Genomic DNA, 19,124 nt, shown 5'->3' on the forward strand with positions numbered 1-19,124 from the left:
TGGCGATTCCGGCTGCCACGTCAATATCCCGGTCGCCGGAATTCAAAATTGTGTCAAAATTGAACAACTTTTTAAATTGGTGTATTAAAATGTAAAATCCTAACTTCGTGTCAAATATGGATTTTCGACAAAGTTTGTGTATTTAGGTGCAATTTTCCCTAAAATGTACTTGTGGATTGCTGCAATTTTTATGAGTTAATGACTTGTAGAAATTCTCCTACAAGTCATAGTATAATATGGTTGCACTTGGAAACGATTTGACTAGCATCGTTATTAATCCCATAATTCACGGAGCAATTATAGAAACACCGCGTCCTACGCGGTGTGAAATTTCTAGTATATATATATACACACACACACTAAAATAAGAGCATTTCTTAATATATAAAATAAGAATCATTTTCAGCTCTTAGATCATCAAGATCTACGGTTCATTCGTAATCCTGTTGGATGGATTTATGGTCCTGAGTTCGAATCCCAAAGGTAGCAAAAATTTATTTTTCACAATTCAGACCTTTATACAGCGAATTCATACGTGTTCTACATAAAATTCATACATTAAAAATTGCTCTTATTTCTTATTTTAAGATGTGCTCTCGCGGTAGCCTGCCCCTATATATATTATGTAACATTTTATATTTTTTCAGTTTTACCTATATATTTTTATAAATTATATATTAGTCCATAAAACTTGTTAATTTTGTTTTACTCATGTAATTTATATCGTTGTTACATTTATCATATTTGAACCATGGTTATAATATATGAAATTAGCTATAATAGATAAGAAATGAAGTTAATAATAGTATATGAATAATGCATATTAGTAGTATTTTTTTTCTATAAGGAATCAACAATCTATGTTTAATATGAAAATTTTGAACACTTAATTGGATTAAGTAACCTTAAGTTAAAAGTCCAAACTATTACTAAATCATCATCCAATACATAAAAAAATAATTGAATTTAACAAAATAGGTCTCCCTTAATTTTATAAGTTTGGCACTTACAAAACATAATTAATAGCCCACACTCCATATTAAATTTTAAGTTCTTAAATTTTCAAATTATAAAAGTATTAAAAGTCCATACTTAATCTGCCCAAAATCTAAAGCTCAAATAATAAAAAAATTTAATTCAACTCAACAACCATAAACAAAATTTAAACTAAATAAATATAATCATTATAAAATGAAAAATAGGTCTACCTGGCTCCTCTAATATCTGTATTGGCCGCATCTTTTTTTTCGCCTTTCCTAATCATCATTAGTTTAGAAAATCACAACGTCTTAAGTTAATATAAATCATCATTAGTACTAATCCCTATTTCTCCCTATTCTCACGCTACCAGCCCTAATTGATACCAGCCCTAATTATTTTAAACCTAAATTTCTTTTATTCAATCTCAACTTATACGAGCTTCTACAACTTCTCTTCAGCGTCTCCAAGTCCAACAGTTGTTCTTCTCGTAATATAAATCTTACTATAATCTTTACTGTTCCTTTTTGCAATTTTCAGAAATTGAAAAGGTGTAAGAATGCTGAAAGAGAAGCGGGAGCGATTGGCCACCTCTACAGATGTATCCAAGGTTCTCTTGTTTATTTTAATTTTGAACTTTTTGGCTTTTACGTTTATATGAATGGTGATGAGAATGTGAAGTAGAAATCAATGCTTTGCTTTGTTGTTGATGTATTATTACTTATTAGGTTGATCGAATTAGCGTGCTACCGAAAGAAATATTAGGGTTGATATTGTCTTTGTTGACGGCCAAGGAACCTACTGCGACTAGCATACTTTGTAGTTCATGGAGATACTTGTGGGCCTTAACTTTTAAGACGACGATGGATTTTGATGGCACACAATCATTACATAAGATTATTAGATTTATGGAAAATTTTGGATACACGAGTCCATCACTGAGGAAGGCTTGTATAGGGCCATTGGAAGAGGAAAGGCGTAAGTTTGTTACATGGGTTGATCACGTTATAGTGTCGAACCAGCGTTTGGATCAGAGGTCCAATCTCGAGGAATTCAAAGTGTATTTCGATCTAAATCAAACTCATAGAGAAAGGATTGATGATTGGCTCACCTATGCTTTCAGTAGGAAGGTTGAGAGGTTGGAGTTGAGCTTAACCTCTTTAACAAAGGGTGTTTTTAGCTTCCTCGGTTATCCTCATTTGTATTACGAGTTTCCGTATAAAAGGGGGAATTTGCCGAATAATTTTGAGGTGCTTAAGAAGCTATGTTTGCATTTTGTGAGTGTGAGCGGTGAAGTTGTGCAGTTGTTTCTGGAGAAGTGCCCTCTGCTCGAACAAATGTCGGTGTCTCTATCCCAAGCACTTTTGTCTCTGGAGATTGTTGCGACTTTCCCCTCGTTTAAATGCCTTGAAATAAGCTCGTGCCACAAACTCAAATCAGTCGTGCTTCGGGATTCAAATGTTGCCACTGTAAAGTACGGCGGCAAGATCATACCATTTGTGTTCGTCAACGTGCCTCTCCTTACTCAACTTTGGATCAACTCATTGGCTGATGGTCAATTGAAAGATTTTTTTGGCATGTTTTCGCCTGTGCTTCCACAGTTAGAGATGTTGAAAATATATTCTTTCCACATACAATGGCAGGTGCTATTTCTTTTCTTCTTTTTTCCATTAAGTCTTGGTTGTTTTTGTTTTCACTATATATATATACTCACAGGAATCAACGGAGTTCGTTTCAGCGTTTAAGATGCGTAACCTTAAGCAATTGGTGGTGAACGTTAAGTTGTCTTGCAGAGCCATATATTCACTCTTTCCCTCTGTTAATTTAATAAATGCAGCACCTTCCTTGCAGAGATTTGTGGTGGAGGTAATTTTGTGTTGTTGCAATGAAATTCATCTCAATTCTTTACTACTTTAAACTACATTGGATTAATATTCTCTTTGCCATACATTATACTCCATTCAATTTCTCCTAGGCTGAACATCAAGATAGCGAGAAAGACGAGTCGTTTGATGTTGCTGTTGCTAGAACTTTTACTCAACTCATTCAGAGGGCCAATATTGTTCAAATTAAGGAAGTCGAATTTGTTGGTTACCGTGGCGTGTTTAATCATCTAGAGTTGATTAAGTACTTTGTGGAGAAGGATGTTGCACTAGAAAATATAATTATTGATCCACGGAGTTTTAAGTTTCAGCTGCATCGGCGGTGGGATCGCATTTATCTACACAAGGCTGAAGATGAAGTATTTGCGAGGGTTGCAAAGGAGCAGCTTAAAGAGCATGTCCCTTCAAGAATAAATGTGAAAATCCTTTAGTTTTTTATACTCGTTATTTGTGGTGCGAATTGCGAAACTATGTGGGTTGATAAGTGTAATGAATATATCGAAAAGATGATTGAATATATGCGACATAAAGTTTTTCATGTAGCCATAGAACTCAAGTTATTCATGTAGTAATGACAAATTATACCTATTCTTAATTATAGAAGATCCCTTTGATAAGGTTGATAAGCCAAGATAGCAAGCTCTACTACTTGTTTGGTAGCTTAGATATGTTAAACGGAAAGCCCAAATTTAGGCACACTCTATTTTTGGACACAACTCTATACATATATTTTACAATTTTACCCTTGTGTAGGTTGAAAAACTCCAAGTGGTTTAAGAGTAATGGCCGTTCTCCTATAGTCTACCATATCCGGCAGTTTTGTGCAACTAGAAGTTTTGATTTTTGTAAAATAGTAAACATCGCCAAAATGGCTTGAACTTTTGTGGGTATCTAGCCAACACAATAATCTCTTTACCATAAAAATTTGGAAGGTAAAAAGTTACAGAAAGATACTGAAAAAGGTGGCTCTAGAGTCTGTTCTTCGAAATTCTCGGTAGAAAGTTGCAGTTGGAGTTTTACATTTTAGAAAAATAGTAAATGAAGTCCAAATGACTTGAAATTTGATGAGTGTATTCACGACTCTCGTATATACTTACCATAAAATTTTCAAGATTTTTGGGCAACAAAAACCCATCGAAAACAGTAGGTCAGTAGCCTTTAAAAAAGTTTGAAATTAACTCCAAACTTGAACATAAAAGCAAATACCTCAACTCCAAACTTCTTCGATGAAAAATTCTCAAGAATTCAAATTAAGCTCTTATAACACCCAAGAACATAAATACAAGAAAAATCAAACTCAACTTCCCTTTTTCAACATCATACTCGATTCTCAACCAATATTCTAAGAAATGATCCGTTTCATCTCTTATCACATATACATGCTCAAATACCTCTAAAAAAGCTACATATAATCACATCTATCTCATAACTTACACATTAGGAAAGACTCCTCTTATACATGCAAACTAAACTCAAGTAAATCCTCACATAAGCAACAATACACTATCTATCAATATCCTTAAATCTTAATGTGTGACTCTTTTTTCCACTATTATTAATACTACGAACAATTATATATTAAAATTATAAAAGACGATAACTATATATATAAAATTCTTAAATTACAACAACACCAAAATACAATAATTCAAAATTACGACAGTAATAGCGGACTCGCCTCGCCTCGATATTATATAAAAGAAGAAACTGCAACAACACAAAATTACAAGAAATAGAAATACAAAAACATTGAACAAACCATTGTGTGGAAATGATTTTATTAGCACAACGATAAAGTAGAGAAGAGGTTGAGAGATGATGACCGGTCCGTCCATATCCATGTTGAATTAAAGCGGCTCAACTGATCTGATATGAAAGTTGAAGTTATAACAATTGACGCCAGTGTAAATACCGTCACTGACCTCGGTATAAGAAATTTGGGCGTCGGTGGAGCTCTTGTCTACCTGAGTGTAAGAGAAGGGAATATTGCAGGTGCCCTGGGTTCCCACGTATTCAATCACAGCAATGCTCCTCGCGGGCACAACAGCCGTGCCAATAGCGCGCCTTAACTGATGTTGTAGTTGTTTTCGTATTGGCCCACTCGAACGTCGTAGTTGCCGAATAATTGACTGTAATGGTTGCTTTCTCGATGAAGGGAACGCCGGCTTCGATGGAGGCTGAGACACCCGCCGTCAGCGAGAAGCCACCTGTAAAAGTGGAAGACTTCTGGTCTTCGTACATAATCTCGACTGACATGGAATCATCCACATATTGTTCGTTGGTCATCGTAGATATCCCTCCAACATAAGGCAGCTCGTTGAAGATCCGGCCATACTCCATCTGGTACGTCACGTTGGTCATCTTCCTTTCCAACACTAGTTCTTGCACCTGTACATGCATGAGGTAATACTTGATTGGCATGTTTTAATAAAATTGGTGGTTCGTGGAGAAAGGGTCCCACCGTTATTTCAAATGATTGGTTGACATTGAATTAAATTTGGTGTTTTTTTGTAAATAAGGATAAAATGTAAGGAAAAGTGGCGGGCTCATGTCTTAAAAGTGAAAGTGCCCTATTTTTTGTGGACGCCAAATATAGTAATTATGCCTCATTTTTTATGGACGGAGGGAGTAATTAATTAATATATATATATAACCTAATATAACCTGCATTATTGCCTCCTTGGTGATAGTGGAAGCCGATGCGCTCAGAGCATTCGCCGTCAAGCCATCATCGGTGAGACGCTGACAAAAGTTGTTGTTGTGAATGCTGCGGAGCGCAATAGAGTTTTCGTCGATTTTGAGCGGCCAGAACTGACTCCGCTTCGGATCATAAGCATAGGTATATATCAGCGAAGTATCAACGTCTACTTGCCACCAATAACCAAACTGACTGTCTTTTATTCGGACATTGCCGTCTGGGCTCTGCTCAACCACGTAGATCGAGAGTTGGGCGTTAGGATCGTCGGACATAAAATTCAACCTAAAAAACAGCGAATCTTGGAGATACTTTCCATTGTCCCCTTTGAACGCCACACGCGGAGGCAGATTCACTAGTGAATCCCAATCCACAAGAGTTAGGTAACCTTGATCACTTCTCGGATTTGATTCCACATAGAAAGCATAGTTGGAGTTTGCATCCATCAACACGCGCCCTCCGCTCTGAACGTGGATCAAGTAGTAGAAATCATCGACCTTAACCGGCTCGAACAATGTACACGTTGGCTTCGTCGTGTCTTCTTCCGGCTGGTCGGACTCCGACACAATCAAGTTGCTGTTTGCCTTCCGCACCCAATATCTGTTGGAGTAACAAAATCGCAGGCTGATGTACTTGCTGCCGCTGGTTGATCGCTCGGCCTCCATCTTCACGAGCGTGCTGAACACGTCGGCTTCACCGAGATGTACGGACCCACCACTGCCCTCTGCCTCTGCCTTGAAGTATGCATGCCCTTTATCACTATACTGTTTTGACTTTATCACAATGAATCTTGGAGTTGGGTCTGCCGCCAGAGTTGTTGCCATTTTCTCCAATTAACCTCAAACACTATAAAAATAGTCTTCATTTTCAAAAACCTCACAAAAATAGTCCTATTACTGTATAATAAATCACGCTTCCATAACATATGATACACCATTTTAATTTGATATAACTCCATAGCTTTCCACTATAATTTAAATTTAATTTATCCCTAGTTTTTGGATTAATGAACTCAAATAATTAAGTATTGATTAATTCAAAAAAAATACAAAAAATAATTATAAACCTTAACGAAAATCGTTAACTCTAATTAATTATTTCAAAATAAAAATTATAAAAATGGAACACGAAATGAGACATCAAATTTTGATAGATGCATGATTGAGCCTCATAACCTAATTCACTAATTTGTGCCAAGTCATATATCATCATGTTATCTAATTAACACATATGATAATCCAAAATAGGACTGCAATGATTACTCCCTACATCTCACACATAACTTTCTCTCTTTTCTTTTTGGGACGTCCGATACTAGTAATAATTTATTTATTCTTAATTTTTTACTTTTTCATCACTTTCAATACTAATTATAACACCTTTCATAACTTTCAATAATAATTATAACACTTTTTCTCCACTATCAATACACTTTATAATTTTTCCTTAAAACCTATGTCGTCCCCAGAGAGTAAGCTATTTGGGGGACGGAGGGAGTATTAGATTGTATAACATGGTCTTTAAAAAAAGAACTACAGTATATATCGATTGAGAAACATCGTTTTACAAAATGAATGGGTAGATACAAGATGCTATAAACAATACTAATAAAATGGGTACTGAAATAAAGAGGCTAGATACATACAGCCTAAATAGTAGATAAACTTTATCCAAATAAAAAAACTAAGAGATACTACTATAGTACTATATATCCTTGTAATTAATTTATAAAGACCTGAAAATAAAGAACGGGAGAGAAGATTACCGAAACTGAAAAAAAGAAATGATTGTTGTATGCGCTCAAATCTTTCCTCCACGACTCTGGATGCTTCTCTCTTCATATGGATCAACTCAATTTATAGAGAAGTTTATGACAATGCAAACAAATAAATTAATTCCACGCAAGTTGTAGTTTTTCCAAAACACGTGGTATTTTGTCCCAAAGAATATTTAATAATTTTTCGTTAAATATTAGAGGCTCTCATCAATCAAATTGCATGTCGCGACACCTAGAAAAGACAAAGGGAAAGATAAAGATTAGGACATATATTCATTTGATAATGACTAATGAGATCATTTAGTATTCAAATTAATCATGAGTAGTACGCCTTCTGTTACGCTAAAAGTGATAAGAGTATTTTATTACACGTAAAATAAAGGAAATGTGTAAAATAGTTCAGAACGATAGGCTACACTTTTTATGGGTCAAGATTTGTCATTTATAAAAACAAATTCCAAAATAAAATATAAGTCATTATTAATGGAACGAAGGGAGTATAGAGTACTTAATTTGTATTAATTTATTTCATAGTAGTGAGGATATAAATATTGTAATTTAGTTTTTTCATGAGATTCGATGGAATTTCTTGGTTTATAATTGGAAACTTACAAAATGCAGTTGCTTTAATTGGTATCAAATATATAATACGGTTAAGGAATCCTGCGCTCTCCTTAATCCGGGGTCTTACGTGGCATATTTAAAAATTCACCATTCAAAATCCCTGCAATTCTAGAGCCGCTAGCTCAATTCTCTATCGCTGACGTGGCAATATAATTCCACATCATTTGTATTTTATATGTTATTTTATTTATTATATTATACATCATAATTAAACATTGTAAATGAATATGGGATCCATCGATTCACCAAAGCCGACCACCCCATTTCTGCAATTTCCTTTCTCCGCGCCGATCACAAGATATCCATTTCACCCCCACCGGCGATTCGCCCTACCAGCCGCAGCCGCGATCTGCCATCTTCCACCGCGATTCGCCGCTCCCCTTTCCCCTCCACCGCTTTCTGCCCCGTCACCAAGTCGCCGTCAGAGATCTGCCCCTTCGACCTTCTCCGATGCCACCTCCATTTCCCTCCTCCCCTAGCGATTCACCCCACCGGCCCCAGCCTCAAATTATAAACACCATGGACTCGCCGCCGCCAAATCGCTGATCCAAGCACAGTCTACGCCTTAATGACTATTGCTTCGCAATTCAACCATGGATTCTCGCCGCGTCGGCACCCACCGCGACTCACCGCTCCATCATCAACGGCCACTCCGACTCCGACGCTCTCAACACCGACCCGGCCTCCGTCGCCGCCGTCTGCCACCTCCATTTTCCCTTACCCCCTCCCCGCGATTTCGCGATCTGCCTAAGCCACCTCCATCGATAAACGTACCGCCTCCACCGCGATTCGCCGGCCTTGCATCGATCTAACTCATCCCATGTTTCTCTCTCTTCAAGCATCTCAAACCATTTCCGACCATGGAGGTGTTGAAAGCTCAAAATTGCGCTTCTCCCACCATGATTCGCCCCGCCGGCCTCCGCCGCGATCTGCCACCTCCCTTTCTCCCTCCCCCACCGCGATTCGCGGCGTCGGCCCTGCATCGATCTACCCAGGGTAAGTTTTTCTCCTCCATGGTAAGTTTTCTATTAGGAAAGATTACAATAGTAAATATAGAATGATTTCTCTACTTTAGAAAGAATTTTTTTTGGAAAGATTAAAAGTATATGCAAGGTAAATGTTTAACAATAGAAATTTTAAAACCTAGATTTTTAGTTATAAATTTATTAGTTCACTAACAAATAACAATTCTGCTGCATCCACTCAATCGCCCTCCTCCACCATTTTCCTTGTCAGACTCAGTCGGCTGTCAATTCTGCACCCCGTATCTGATCTAAGAGTTTTCCAGAACAAGCGTTTGATTGAGGTATTCCTCTTCATTTCGTGCCTATGGATTATGGAAGTTAGATATATTGATTTTTAAGTTGATTCGGTTTAATTTTAATGCGTATCTATGCATTTCATTTCGTGCCTATGGATTATAGAAGTCAGATATATTGATTTTTAAGTTGATTCGGTTTAATTTTGATGCGTATCTATGCATTTAGAATCCTGCTTCGGTTTGTGTTTATTTCTGTTTTGGTGGTATTGTTGTATTGGTTGATGTGTGTATCTATGCATTTACTATCTTGCTTCGGGTTGTTTCTCTTTTGAATTTATGAATTTTCTGTTTCCGCTAATTTGTGATCATGTTTGAAAAAATTGTTGCTTTACCTGTAATGTGTGTGTGTGTGTTTTTTTTTTTTTTCTGATTGTCAAAATATGCCTTTTTTTTGCTGCTTGAATTGTTGCCGTAAAGTGTACCCGTGACTTAGGCCTTTTGACTGATTGTTCAGCTCTCTCAGCCATGGTTTCTGTTACCTACATTATGTCGGTAATGACCTCTCCTTCCAGTTCGTAGAAGAAGAGGTGAACATATATATATATATATATATATATATATATACATATATACTGGTAAATAAAAGGGGTAATTGCGGGAAAATCCATCAGAAATTTTAATTTTCTGAAATATATCATGACCCCTCAATTTGACTTATAAATCTACCAATTGATCATTTAATCTGATTTTTCCCCCGATTTTCAACTTCCCCCAAATTGATACTGACGTGGACGCCGGAAGTGCCAGCGTGTATTAACCGGCGTCCACTCTAAACGGCGTCACTTTCTCTCTCTCACACGTCACCACTCTATCTCTCACAGATTCACAACTCACTCTCATCTCTCGGCTCCGCCGACCTCCCCTTGATCGCCGCCACAGCTCCGGCCAGTAGTTTCGCCGCCCCAGAGCCTCCGCCTCTTCTCTCTATCTCGCTCATCTCCTCGGCGTACCCTCTATTTTTCCCACCCAAAGTCGGCCCTAAATCCGCAGCGCCGCAGACCCTCCATTTTCCCCCTCCCAAAGTCGAGGGCTTAGCAACAAAAGCGGCGGCAGATCTAGGTGGTGGAAATCAAGGCGGCGAATCTAGGGCTCAACAACGAAGGCGGCGGCAGATCTAGGCGGTGGAAATCAAGGCGGCAGGCATCGACTATTTTGCACGAGGTGGGAGGGTCTGGGTTGTGGATTTATCGAAATTTATGCCTCCCTTTCCTCCCTCTGGCGACCTCCCCCTCCGCCGCCCTCCACCACTTACAGAGAACCTCCGCCTCTCTCTCTTGCTAATTAATTGTCGAGCTCGTGTTTTGGGAGGTTTATGATGGCGACAATTGACCATGTTGGTGGCAGAGATCGAGAGGGGACTAGGGCTCGACTTTGGGTGAAGGCAGTGTGGGGGAATGAGGAAGGTCCATCGTGCTGGAGAAGTGCTGACAACGGCGGTGTGGGAAGTGGCGGCGGCGGGATGGCCGAAGGGAAGGGGGACGATCGGTGGGGGAATGGGGGAAGGGGGAAGGGGAAAGGTGACGTGTAGGTTTCTAGATTTTGGATTTTTTTTTTTAATTTATATTTTATTCTTAATTAAATATAACCTATTTTTAATCCTTAATAAAACGATGTCGTTTCGTCTAAGAGAGTGACATGTCAGTTTCGATTTTGCCACGTAGGAGACACATCAGCTTTAATTTGGCCAGAGGTTCCCGCCGTGGGAAAATTGCGACTCAATTATAAATTGATGTATTTAAAAGTCAAATTAATGGGTCATGATATAAACCAGAAAATGAAAATTTCTCATGGATTTTCCGGCTATTACCCCTAAATAATATTGAATCAATGATTGCACGGGTTCATGCTATTGGGGGTTGTTCTTAGTTAGTTGTTAGGTGTTCTTAATCCGGGGTCCTACGTGGCATATTTAAGAATTCACCATTCAAAATCCCTGCAATTCTAGAGCCTCTAGCTCAATTCTCTATCTCTGACGTGGCAATATAATTCCACATCATTTGTATTTTATATGTTATTTTATTTATTATATTATACATACAATTAAACATTGTAAATGAATATGGGATCCATCGATTCACCAAAGCCGACCACTCCATTTCTGCAATTTCCTTTCTCCGCGCCGATCACGAGATATCCATTTCACCCCCACCGGCGATTCGCCCTACCAGCCGCAGCCGCAGCCGCGATCTGCCACCTTCCACCGCGATTCGCCGCTCCCCTTTCCCCTCCACCGCTTTCTGCCCCGTCACCAAGTTAGTTGTTAGGTGTTCTGGTGATTGTCTACAATGGCTCTCTTTTGGACCATTGCATGAGTATTACTCATGCAGCTTTCTTTTGAACAGATACTTACGAGATGCCAAGGAACTTCCTTCTTTAATGTCATTAACGGTTTTACTGATTTGCAATGATTGAGTATATGATACTGATAGAAGTTAGGTAGAAAGCATGAGGGCAACCGAGATGGGGGCTGCCACCATTATGTTTTACTATTAATCTCTTCCTCTAATTTAGTTTTGAAACTTGAAAATCGTTATGACAAGATGAGTTGGGTATCATTTATATCCAGTCTTGCCAATGCCTAGCTCAAAGTATATTAAATATCTCACTGTGATATTTTTCTGAATGCTCCTGCATCATCTGGGTGTTAATCCTTTATTTTGTAACACTTTCTACCTCCAGTTGGGCTGTGTTAGTATATTGTGGAAATTAGAAGCATCAAAATTTGACGGAGTACTTAGGAGAAGGATGCATAGTTATTGCAAAGACTAACAGATTTTGGAATAATATTATGAGTATTCATTCTTACTCATTTACCTTTTCTGTTTTTATATGTTATTAGTTATTTTCCCTTTCACAAGACTTCAAATCAGTATTGGACTTTTGTGAGAGGCCTACATAAACTTCTACTATAATTCTATTAACTTGCTTAACAAATACTAATTGCTGATAGATCTAATTCACTGAATGTATGTGTTGTTAGTCGTTAATAATGATTTACGCCGCATCGTGTTTCTTCTTCTTTTGTTGTGTTTAGGGAGCAGAGCAAACCTTGCAGAAAAGAAGGTCCAAGTTTTTGTAAGTCCATTCACCATCATCATCACCATCATGTTCATAAATTGCAGTAAATTCATACTGATTGAAAGCAACTTTATTGTTTACTTTGTTGTTAAATGTTTTTGTTTAATTTGTCTTTGCTTACAGGTATTTCTTCATATTGCAGCACCAATATTTCTCTTTCTTTTTGCCTTTTTTTTTCCCGAGATTTGCTGACCGTAGTTTAGTTGCTTGCCTCATTGATGTATACTTCGATGGAAGAAAGATTTGGATATGAGGTGATATTGTAGTTTATACTTCTCTTGGCTTCCTATTCACTACAAAAAAGCGCCAATTTACCGGCAGGATTTACCGGCGGCAGCCTCGCCGCCGGCGATTACCGGCGGCTTTCCGACGGCGGAGCTGCCGACCCGTAGTTTTTGAATATATGGCGTTGATACCGGCGGCAAAGTTACCGCCGGTGATCACCGGCAGCATAGCGGCCGGTAAAATATTAAGGCCGCCGGGAATTTTTTTTTAAATTTTATTGTTTACTATTTACCAAATAGCGGCGGCACCTGCCGCCGGTGATTAGCGGCGGCAAGTTTGCCGCCGGTAAAAAGTGCGGGTCGGGCTTCAGCGGCGGTAATGGGCCGCCGCTAATTTTAGAGCCCAAAATCGGGTGCCCTAACCCTCTCTCCTCCAGAACAGATCCCCCCCGCCTCCAGCCCCCCTGCCCCCCCCCCCCCCCCGCCTGCCCTGCCGCTGCCCTGCTGCTGCTGCTGCCGCCGCCTGTTGCCGTCGCCGTCGCCGTCGCCGGTCGCCGCCGTCGCCTCCGTCAAGGTAAGCCCCTCCTTTCCTTCTCTCTCTCTGTCTCTCTCTCTCTCACCCTCTCACCCTCTCTTCATCTTTCTCCTCCTAATTGCAGGCCAATCCTGCCGTCTCACCGCTCCTGCCACCGCACGGTTCCGCCGTCGACTCCTACGGTACACTTTCGTTTTTAATAGACTTTTATTTATTTGTTTATTTATTTATTATTTATTTGTTTGATTAAAATTAACTTAACTGTAATTACTTTATAGGATGTTTAAAGTATGATTAATTGAAATTAATTTGGTAATTAGATTAATTTTGAATTGATTTAACTATAATTACTTTATAGGATGTTTAAAGTATGATTAATTGAAATTAATTTGGTAATTAGATTAATTATGAATTGAATTGATTTAACTATAATTACTTTATAGGATGTTTAAAGTATGATTAATTGAAATTAATTTGTTAATTAGATTAATTTTAAATTAATTTTCTGTTTTGGATGAAATGATATGTTATTATATATTGTGGGATAGATTTAATCAATTTCTTAAGGATCTTCTCCCTTTGGGATAGAAATTGATTATTTCTTAAGGATCTTCTCCCAACAAATGATTGTGTTTGCTTTTATTACCTTATTTTTTTTATTGTTTTATATGTTATTTTATTATTGTTTCGACATTGGGGGGCCGGGTAGACCTAGTATAGGTTTAGTAAATTAGGACCACTATGGTCACTATAGTTGCTGGTAGAGTCGAGCACTTGGTAGTTAGGATAGTGGGGTTATGCTGTCGAAATTTTCTTAGATTCAAGTAATTTATTGTATTTGATTTATTTTTATTTTCAATTAGAATTTGCAAGAATGAGTGATAATCGATCGTGGATGTACGCGAGATACAATGATCGTGCTGCATTTGAAACGGGACTTGAGAGTTTCCTCGAGTTTGCGATAAATCAAACAGCGTATACAGATGGAATTGGTAACATTAGGTGCCCGTGTAGGAAGTGTAAGAATAAAGTCTTTGCATCTGTACCTACAGTCAGAGAACATGTTACTAGGCGTGGATTTGTCCACAATTACATGAACTGGTGTTATCAAGGGGAAGCACCAGTGTATTTGCCAGCAGAACATACTATAATGGATGAGGATGATGGGTCATACAGTAATTACCAAAGGATGGTGCATGATCATGCTGGACCTAGTAATTATCAAGATCCTCCAAATCTTGAGGAGCCGCCTAATCCTGACGCTCAACAAATTTATGACATGTTGAACGCAGCCGATAGTCCTCTATACCCAGACTGTGATACTTACTCACAGTTATCCTGGATGACACAGATGATGAGCATAAAGGTTGAAAATCACATGTCAGAGAGATGTTTTAATCAGATATCTGAGATGGTTCAAAAGGCTTTACCGAAGGATAACAACTGCCCTGACAGCTTTTACAGTACGAAGAGAAATCTGCGCGGGTTGGGTTTGCCAGTAGAGAAGATTGATTGTTGCGTTAATAACTGCATGTTGTATTGGGGGGACGACAGTGAGCTAGAGAGTTGTAATTTTTGTGGTGCATCACGATATAAGGAGAACTTGCGTGCATCTAGAAGCCGCCGAAAGAAACGTGTGGCCGCCAAACAGATGCACTACTTTCCTTTGACGCCCCGACTGCAAAGGTTGTTTGCATCTGCGGCAACAGCCGAAAATATGCGATGGCATGCGACTTCAATAGAAGATGGGATCATGCGCCTGAATTGAACATCTTCTGTCGACGGCCTGAATTGAAGAAAGTGGATGGATCCCGACTGTATCCAAAATCATGTTATACGCTTGAAAGGGATGAAAAGAAAATCTTACTTCAATGGATCAAGAGTCTTAAGTTTCCCGATGGGTACATGCCAAATATTAGCAGATGCGTTGATTTGAACGCTCTGAAGATGCATAACATGAAAAGCCACGACTGTCACGTGTTCATGCAATTACTGCTACCTGTAGCCTTTAAAGAACTTCTTCCTAAGAATGTTTGGGAGGCAATTACAGAGTTAAGTTGTTTCTTTAGAGAATTAACAGCCCGCAATATCTCAATACATGATATGGGAATACTCAATGAGAAGATATCAGTTACTCTATGCAAACTTGAGCGTATCTTCCCCCCGAGTTTCTTTGATTCAATGGAGCATCTACCAGTTCATTTGGCAGATGAAGCACGATTGGCTGGTCCAGTGCAGTATCGGTGGATGTATCCTTTTGAACGATATTTGAGGACATTGAAAAATCATATCAGAAACAAAGCCAAGGTTGAAGGATCCATCAGCAATGCATATATACTAGAGGAAATGTCCACCTTCTCTTCATATTACTTTGAGGATCATGTGACTACAAAGTGGAGAAATTTGCCTCGCAATATTGAAGAGTCTGTTGAAGACAGTGATGATCCTAATCAACTCTTAATCTTCAAACCAGTTGGACGTCCGATTGGGCGAATGACAAAGAGATACATGGATCCTAAAGAATACATGGCTGCGCATATGTATATTTTGAGCAATTGTGCGGAGGTTACAAACACATATATCAAGTGAGTATTGTTGACTCAATTTATGTATATCAATTCTCGACGTACGTAACTTATAACTTTTTTCGTTATATCTTAGGATCTTCGAGGACGAAATGCGCTACGTAAATCCTTCACTAACCGAAGCCGAGTTAGAGAGTGCTTTTGACAAGGATTTTATGTTGTGGTTTGGCCATTATGTAAGATGTGACAAATTTATATTCAATATACATTTACTTGACTAAAAATGGGGTTGCAAACCTAAAAGATTGTATGGAACAGGTGATTCGCCCTTCTAACAATGATTTGAACCCGTATATCAAGTCGCTTGCAGCCGGGCCTTTAACTGAGATTGAGACATACTCCGGGTATTTTGTGAATGGCTATAGATTTCACACGACTGATCTTGATGGAGAGCGCGCAACTGTGAACAGTGGCGTGTGCATAAAAGGCTCGGTCTATGGTAGAGATGTGCAAGACTTTTATGGGCGTCTACAAGAGGTGTGTGTGCTGGAGTATGGGGGGTATCCAATTAAGAAGACAGTCTTGTTCAAATGTGAATGGTTTGACTTGTCTGCTCGGGGAACTTCTATTGATACAAACTTCAAGTTGGTATCAGTGAACCAGACAAGAAAATATCAGAAGTATGATCCATTTGTTTTAGCGAGTCAGGCGGTTCAAGTGTTTTACTGTCCCTATCCCAGTACGAACCAAGCAAAGAAAAACTGGTTGTCAGCATGCAAAGTCAACGCAAGATCAAAGGTTGAAGCCTCCACTGCCGCCTCTAACTCAACATTAGATCAACCGTTTCAAGAAGAGGTTGTTACTATTACGTCTACCCACACAACTGTGGACATTGACCCACCAATTCTTGTTCATCCCCTCGGTGGAATCGTTGACATTGAAGATGACGATGACCCAGAAGACGACGACCAACCGTTGACATCTGATGACGACGCCAGTAATGATGATGACAGTAGTTGAGGTTATTTGGCAATGTATTTGTTTATACTTGTTATTCATGTGTGATTAGAAACTTCCTGCAATTTACATACTGTCTATACTTATCTTAATCAATTTCTGTGACATGAGTGTTATTTTGATCACTGTATACAGGTTGTGTCTATACTTATTTGAATCAATTTGAAATAGGTACCATGTCTCATCGTAGAGGATTGTTGGGGTTTGGTAGTCGGTCTTCTGGGCCTGAGGCACAGTCCTCCTCAGGCTCTGGGCCGTATATTTCCGCTACTCCAGAGTCTGGTTCCCCTCCACAGAGCGCTGCTGCATCTGGGTCTAGAAGGTCCAAAGGCAAATCAGTGGCGCAGATTAGGGCCGAGTGTGTTAGGCGCGACGGGAGGATCCTCTTTCAGAGGAATACTGTTGGGTAAGTATTTTTATTTAAATCATTATTTGTCTATATCAAGTAATTCTTTAAATTATTTTGATATATTGGTACAGTAAGTTGATCGAGCCCCCGGGGATCTCCACCTGCTGCACGAACTCGTTTAAGAGGATTCCGAACCCAGGCGGGTACACGTGGAAGTTAACTCCGCCAACGGTGCAGGAGTTGTATTTTGAGGAATTCAAGGTAAATGAATTTCTACTATATATAAATTTAGCATTATATATTGTTAAAATGTTATATTAATTTCACCAATATATTCAACAGAAAGAGTTTACTTGGAACCCTGATGATGAGGCTGATGTGAAAAAAATGTGGTTAGAAAAGGCCCGCAAAAGGTACAGTGACAACATGAGCGAGTATAAGAGACAGCTCAAGCAGAAGACCGAGGCAGGGGAGATCATGGAGACACCGCTGGGCATGTCCGACACCTTTTGGATGGGACTCAAGGCATACTGGGATCAAGATGAGGTTAAGGTCGTTTCTAGGCGCGCACGTGAGAACCGATACTCTGAGCCCGATGGAGTTGGTACAGGGATCAGTCGGCACGTTGGAGGGTCTCAGTCGAGTCGTATTCTGCAGCAGAGTCTGGTTAGTAATTATCGATTAAGTATTTATCTAATAAATATAAATATTAATATATATATATATATATATATATATATATTACCTTATTTTTCTTATATAAATGCATGAACAGCTCGTGGATGGTGAAGTCCCCCCAACTGCATCTAACTACAGCACTTTCCTCCGCCTACACATGTACGCAGATGGAACTTTTGTGTCAGAAAAGGATGCCAACCTTGATGTAAATGTTTAAGTTTGAACAAATATTAGTAATACATAGTAAAATGTATTTATTTTATAATAATTGTGTATTGTTATGTATGAATTAGGCGGAGATTCATCGTGTTGCTGCTGAGACAGGACGAGAGGACCGACTCGATGAGGTCTACTTAGAGCTCGTACGTCTCGGTAGGTCACGACTGTACGGCACTGGAAGTGCCGGTGTGAGCCAGTTCAGTAGGGGGTCTACCAACAGTACATGCTCTTCCCAGATGTCTCAGCGGATGTATGAGACTCGGATCTCCACACTGGAGGAGCGTCTCCAAAAGGCTGAGGAGGATAGGGCGGCCCAAGAAGCAGCACGTGAGGCCGAACAAGCAGCACGTGAGGCCCTTGAGCAGCGGATGAGTCAGTTCGAGGAGATACTGAGGCGGTCGGGTCAGCTACCTTGAGCATCACTTCTATGTATCTATATCATGTTGAACTTTTTTTTTTTATGTTATGTTTCTGAACAAACACAATTACACTTGAACTTTGTTTAACATTTGTGTTTTGTTGAACAATTTAATTGTTTTATGTTTTCAAATCGTTCTATTTATTGTGAGTGAATTCAAGGTATGCAAATGAATTCAAAATACATTATAATTACAAAATGAAAATACTTATATTCTATAACGTAGATTGATAAAAAAAAATTAATACAAATCAATTAATAAATAGATATATTGTTTCGACATAAAAATAAAGACATATATGCAAATGAATTCAAAAATACATTAAAACTATCAAATTAAAATACTTATGATTAATAAACTATATTGATAAAAAAAATTAAAAAAAAATTAAAAAAAAATTAAAAAAAATTAAAAAATAAATATTTATTTGCCATAAAAATACGGGCGGCACGAGACTGGTCCGTAATTAACATTACTTGGATATAATCTCCTCATATTCAAATGTTATGAATATATGATATATATTGTATATTAAAATAGCCTTTAAATGATTTAATAGACAATAGATATATCAATTATACGAGTGTTCTCTACTGGGGACAATTCAAAAGGAACTTCAAGGTTAAGCGTGCTTGACTTAGAGCACAACTAAGATGGGTGACCCACTGGGACCTTCGCCTAAGGTTTGAAATATTGTATAAATACGAAAATATTAGTGGAGATAAATAAATAAATAAAATAAAATAAAATAAATAAATAAATAATTTAAATAATTTAAATAATTTAAATAATTAATTCATTA

General features: G+C 38.5%; 3 protein-coding genes across 5 annotated transcripts; 2 read left to right on the forward strand and 1 right to left on the reverse strand.

The window, feature by feature from the left end:
- The first annotated feature begins 1,417 nt into the window (after positions 1-1,417).
- LOC131017547 (uncharacterized) lies at positions 1,418-3,380 on the forward strand. The gene is made up of 4 exons (XM_057946342.1): positions 1,418-1,588; positions 1,707-2,621; positions 2,695-2,844; positions 2,954-3,380. Exons 1-4 carry the CDS (start codon positions 1,538-1,540, stop codon positions 3,290-3,292), a joined length of 1,455 nt encoding a protein of 484 aa, XP_057802325.1. The 5' UTR covers positions 1,418-1,537; the 3' UTR covers positions 3,293-3,380.
- Positions 3,381-4,477: 1,097 nt separating this feature from the next.
- On the reverse strand, positions 4,478-6,383 carry LOC131017563 (uncharacterized). Its single transcript, XM_057946364.1, has 2 exons — positions 5,526-6,383; positions 4,478-5,249 (listed from the first exon to the last, which is right to left on the reverse strand). The coding sequence occupies exons 1-2, from the start codon at positions 6,378-6,380 to the stop codon at positions 4,875-4,877; spliced, it is 1,230 nt and encodes a 409-aa protein (XP_057802347.1). The 5' UTR covers positions 6,381-6,383; the 3' UTR covers positions 4,478-4,874.
- A 1,725-nt stretch (positions 6,384-8,108) lies between these two features.
- LOC131017541 (uncharacterized) lies at positions 8,109-18,461 on the forward strand. Of its 3 annotated transcripts, XM_057946329.1 has the most exons (10): positions 8,109-8,953; positions 9,194-9,263; positions 12,313-12,353; positions 12,480-13,154; positions 13,240-13,297; positions 16,829-17,063; positions 17,138-17,267; positions 17,349-17,672; positions 17,782-17,889; positions 17,978-18,461. In XM_057946329.1, exons 6-10 carry the CDS (start codon positions 16,834-16,836, stop codon positions 18,317-18,319), a joined length of 1,134 nt encoding a protein of 377 aa, XP_057802312.1. In that variant the 5' UTR covers positions 8,109-8,953; positions 9,194-9,263; positions 12,313-12,353; positions 12,480-13,154; positions 13,240-13,297; positions 16,829-16,833; the 3' UTR covers positions 18,320-18,461. The 3 variants fall into 3 exon arrangements, with proteins under 3 accessions (XP_057802312.1, XP_057802311.1, XP_057802313.1); XM_057946330.1 differs by lacking the exons at positions 8,109-8,953; positions 9,194-9,263; positions 12,313-12,353; positions 12,480-13,154; positions 13,240-13,297 and adding an exon at positions 16,531-16,661; XM_057946328.1 differs by lacking the exons at positions 8,109-8,953; positions 9,194-9,263; positions 12,313-12,353; ... (4 more) ...; positions 17,782-17,889; positions 17,978-18,461 and adding exons at positions 14,821-15,700; positions 15,777-15,876; positions 15,959-16,661 and having other exon boundaries at positions 16,829-16,968.
- Positions 18,462-19,124: the final 663 nt, after the last annotated feature.

This window comes from Salvia miltiorrhiza, chromosome 3 (assembly GCF_028751815.1).
Source record: "Salvia miltiorrhiza cultivar Shanhuang (shh) chromosome 3, IMPLAD_Smil_shh, whole genome shotgun sequence".
NCBI lineage: Eukaryota > Viridiplantae > Streptophyta > Magnoliopsida > Lamiales > Lamiaceae > Salvia > Salvia miltiorrhiza.

Coding starts and splice junctions, on each gene's coding strand:
- LOC131017547 (XM_057946342.1), top strand. CDS start 1,538: ATGCTGAAAGAGAAGCGGGAGCGATTGGCCACCTCTACAGATGTATCC. Junction 1,589..1,706: donor CCTCTACAGATGTATCCAAG/GTTCTCTTGTTT, acceptor ATTACTTATTAG/GTTGATCGAATTAGCGTGCT. Junction 2,845..2,953: donor TGCAGAGATTTGTGGTGGAG/GTAATTTTGTGT, acceptor AATTTCTCCTAG/GCTGAACATCAAGATAGCGA.
- LOC131017563 (XM_057946364.1), bottom strand. CDS start 6,380: ATGGCAACAACTCTGGCGGCAGACCCAACTCCAAGATTCATTGTGATA. Junction 5,250..5,525: donor CCAAGGAGGCAATAATGCAG/GTTATATTAGGT, acceptor ATGCATGTACAG/GTGCAAGAACTAGTGTTGGA.
- LOC131017541 (XM_057946328.1), top strand. CDS start 14,838: ATGGCATGCGACTTCAATAGAAGATGGGATCATGCGCCTGAATTGAAC. Junction 15,701..15,776: donor GTTACAAACACATATATCAA/GTGAGTATTGTT, acceptor GTTATATCTTAG/GATCTTCGAGGACGAAATGC. Junction 15,877..15,958: donor TGTTGTGGTTTGGCCATTAT/GTAAGATGTGAC, acceptor TGTATGGAACAG/GTGATTCGCCCTTCTAACAA.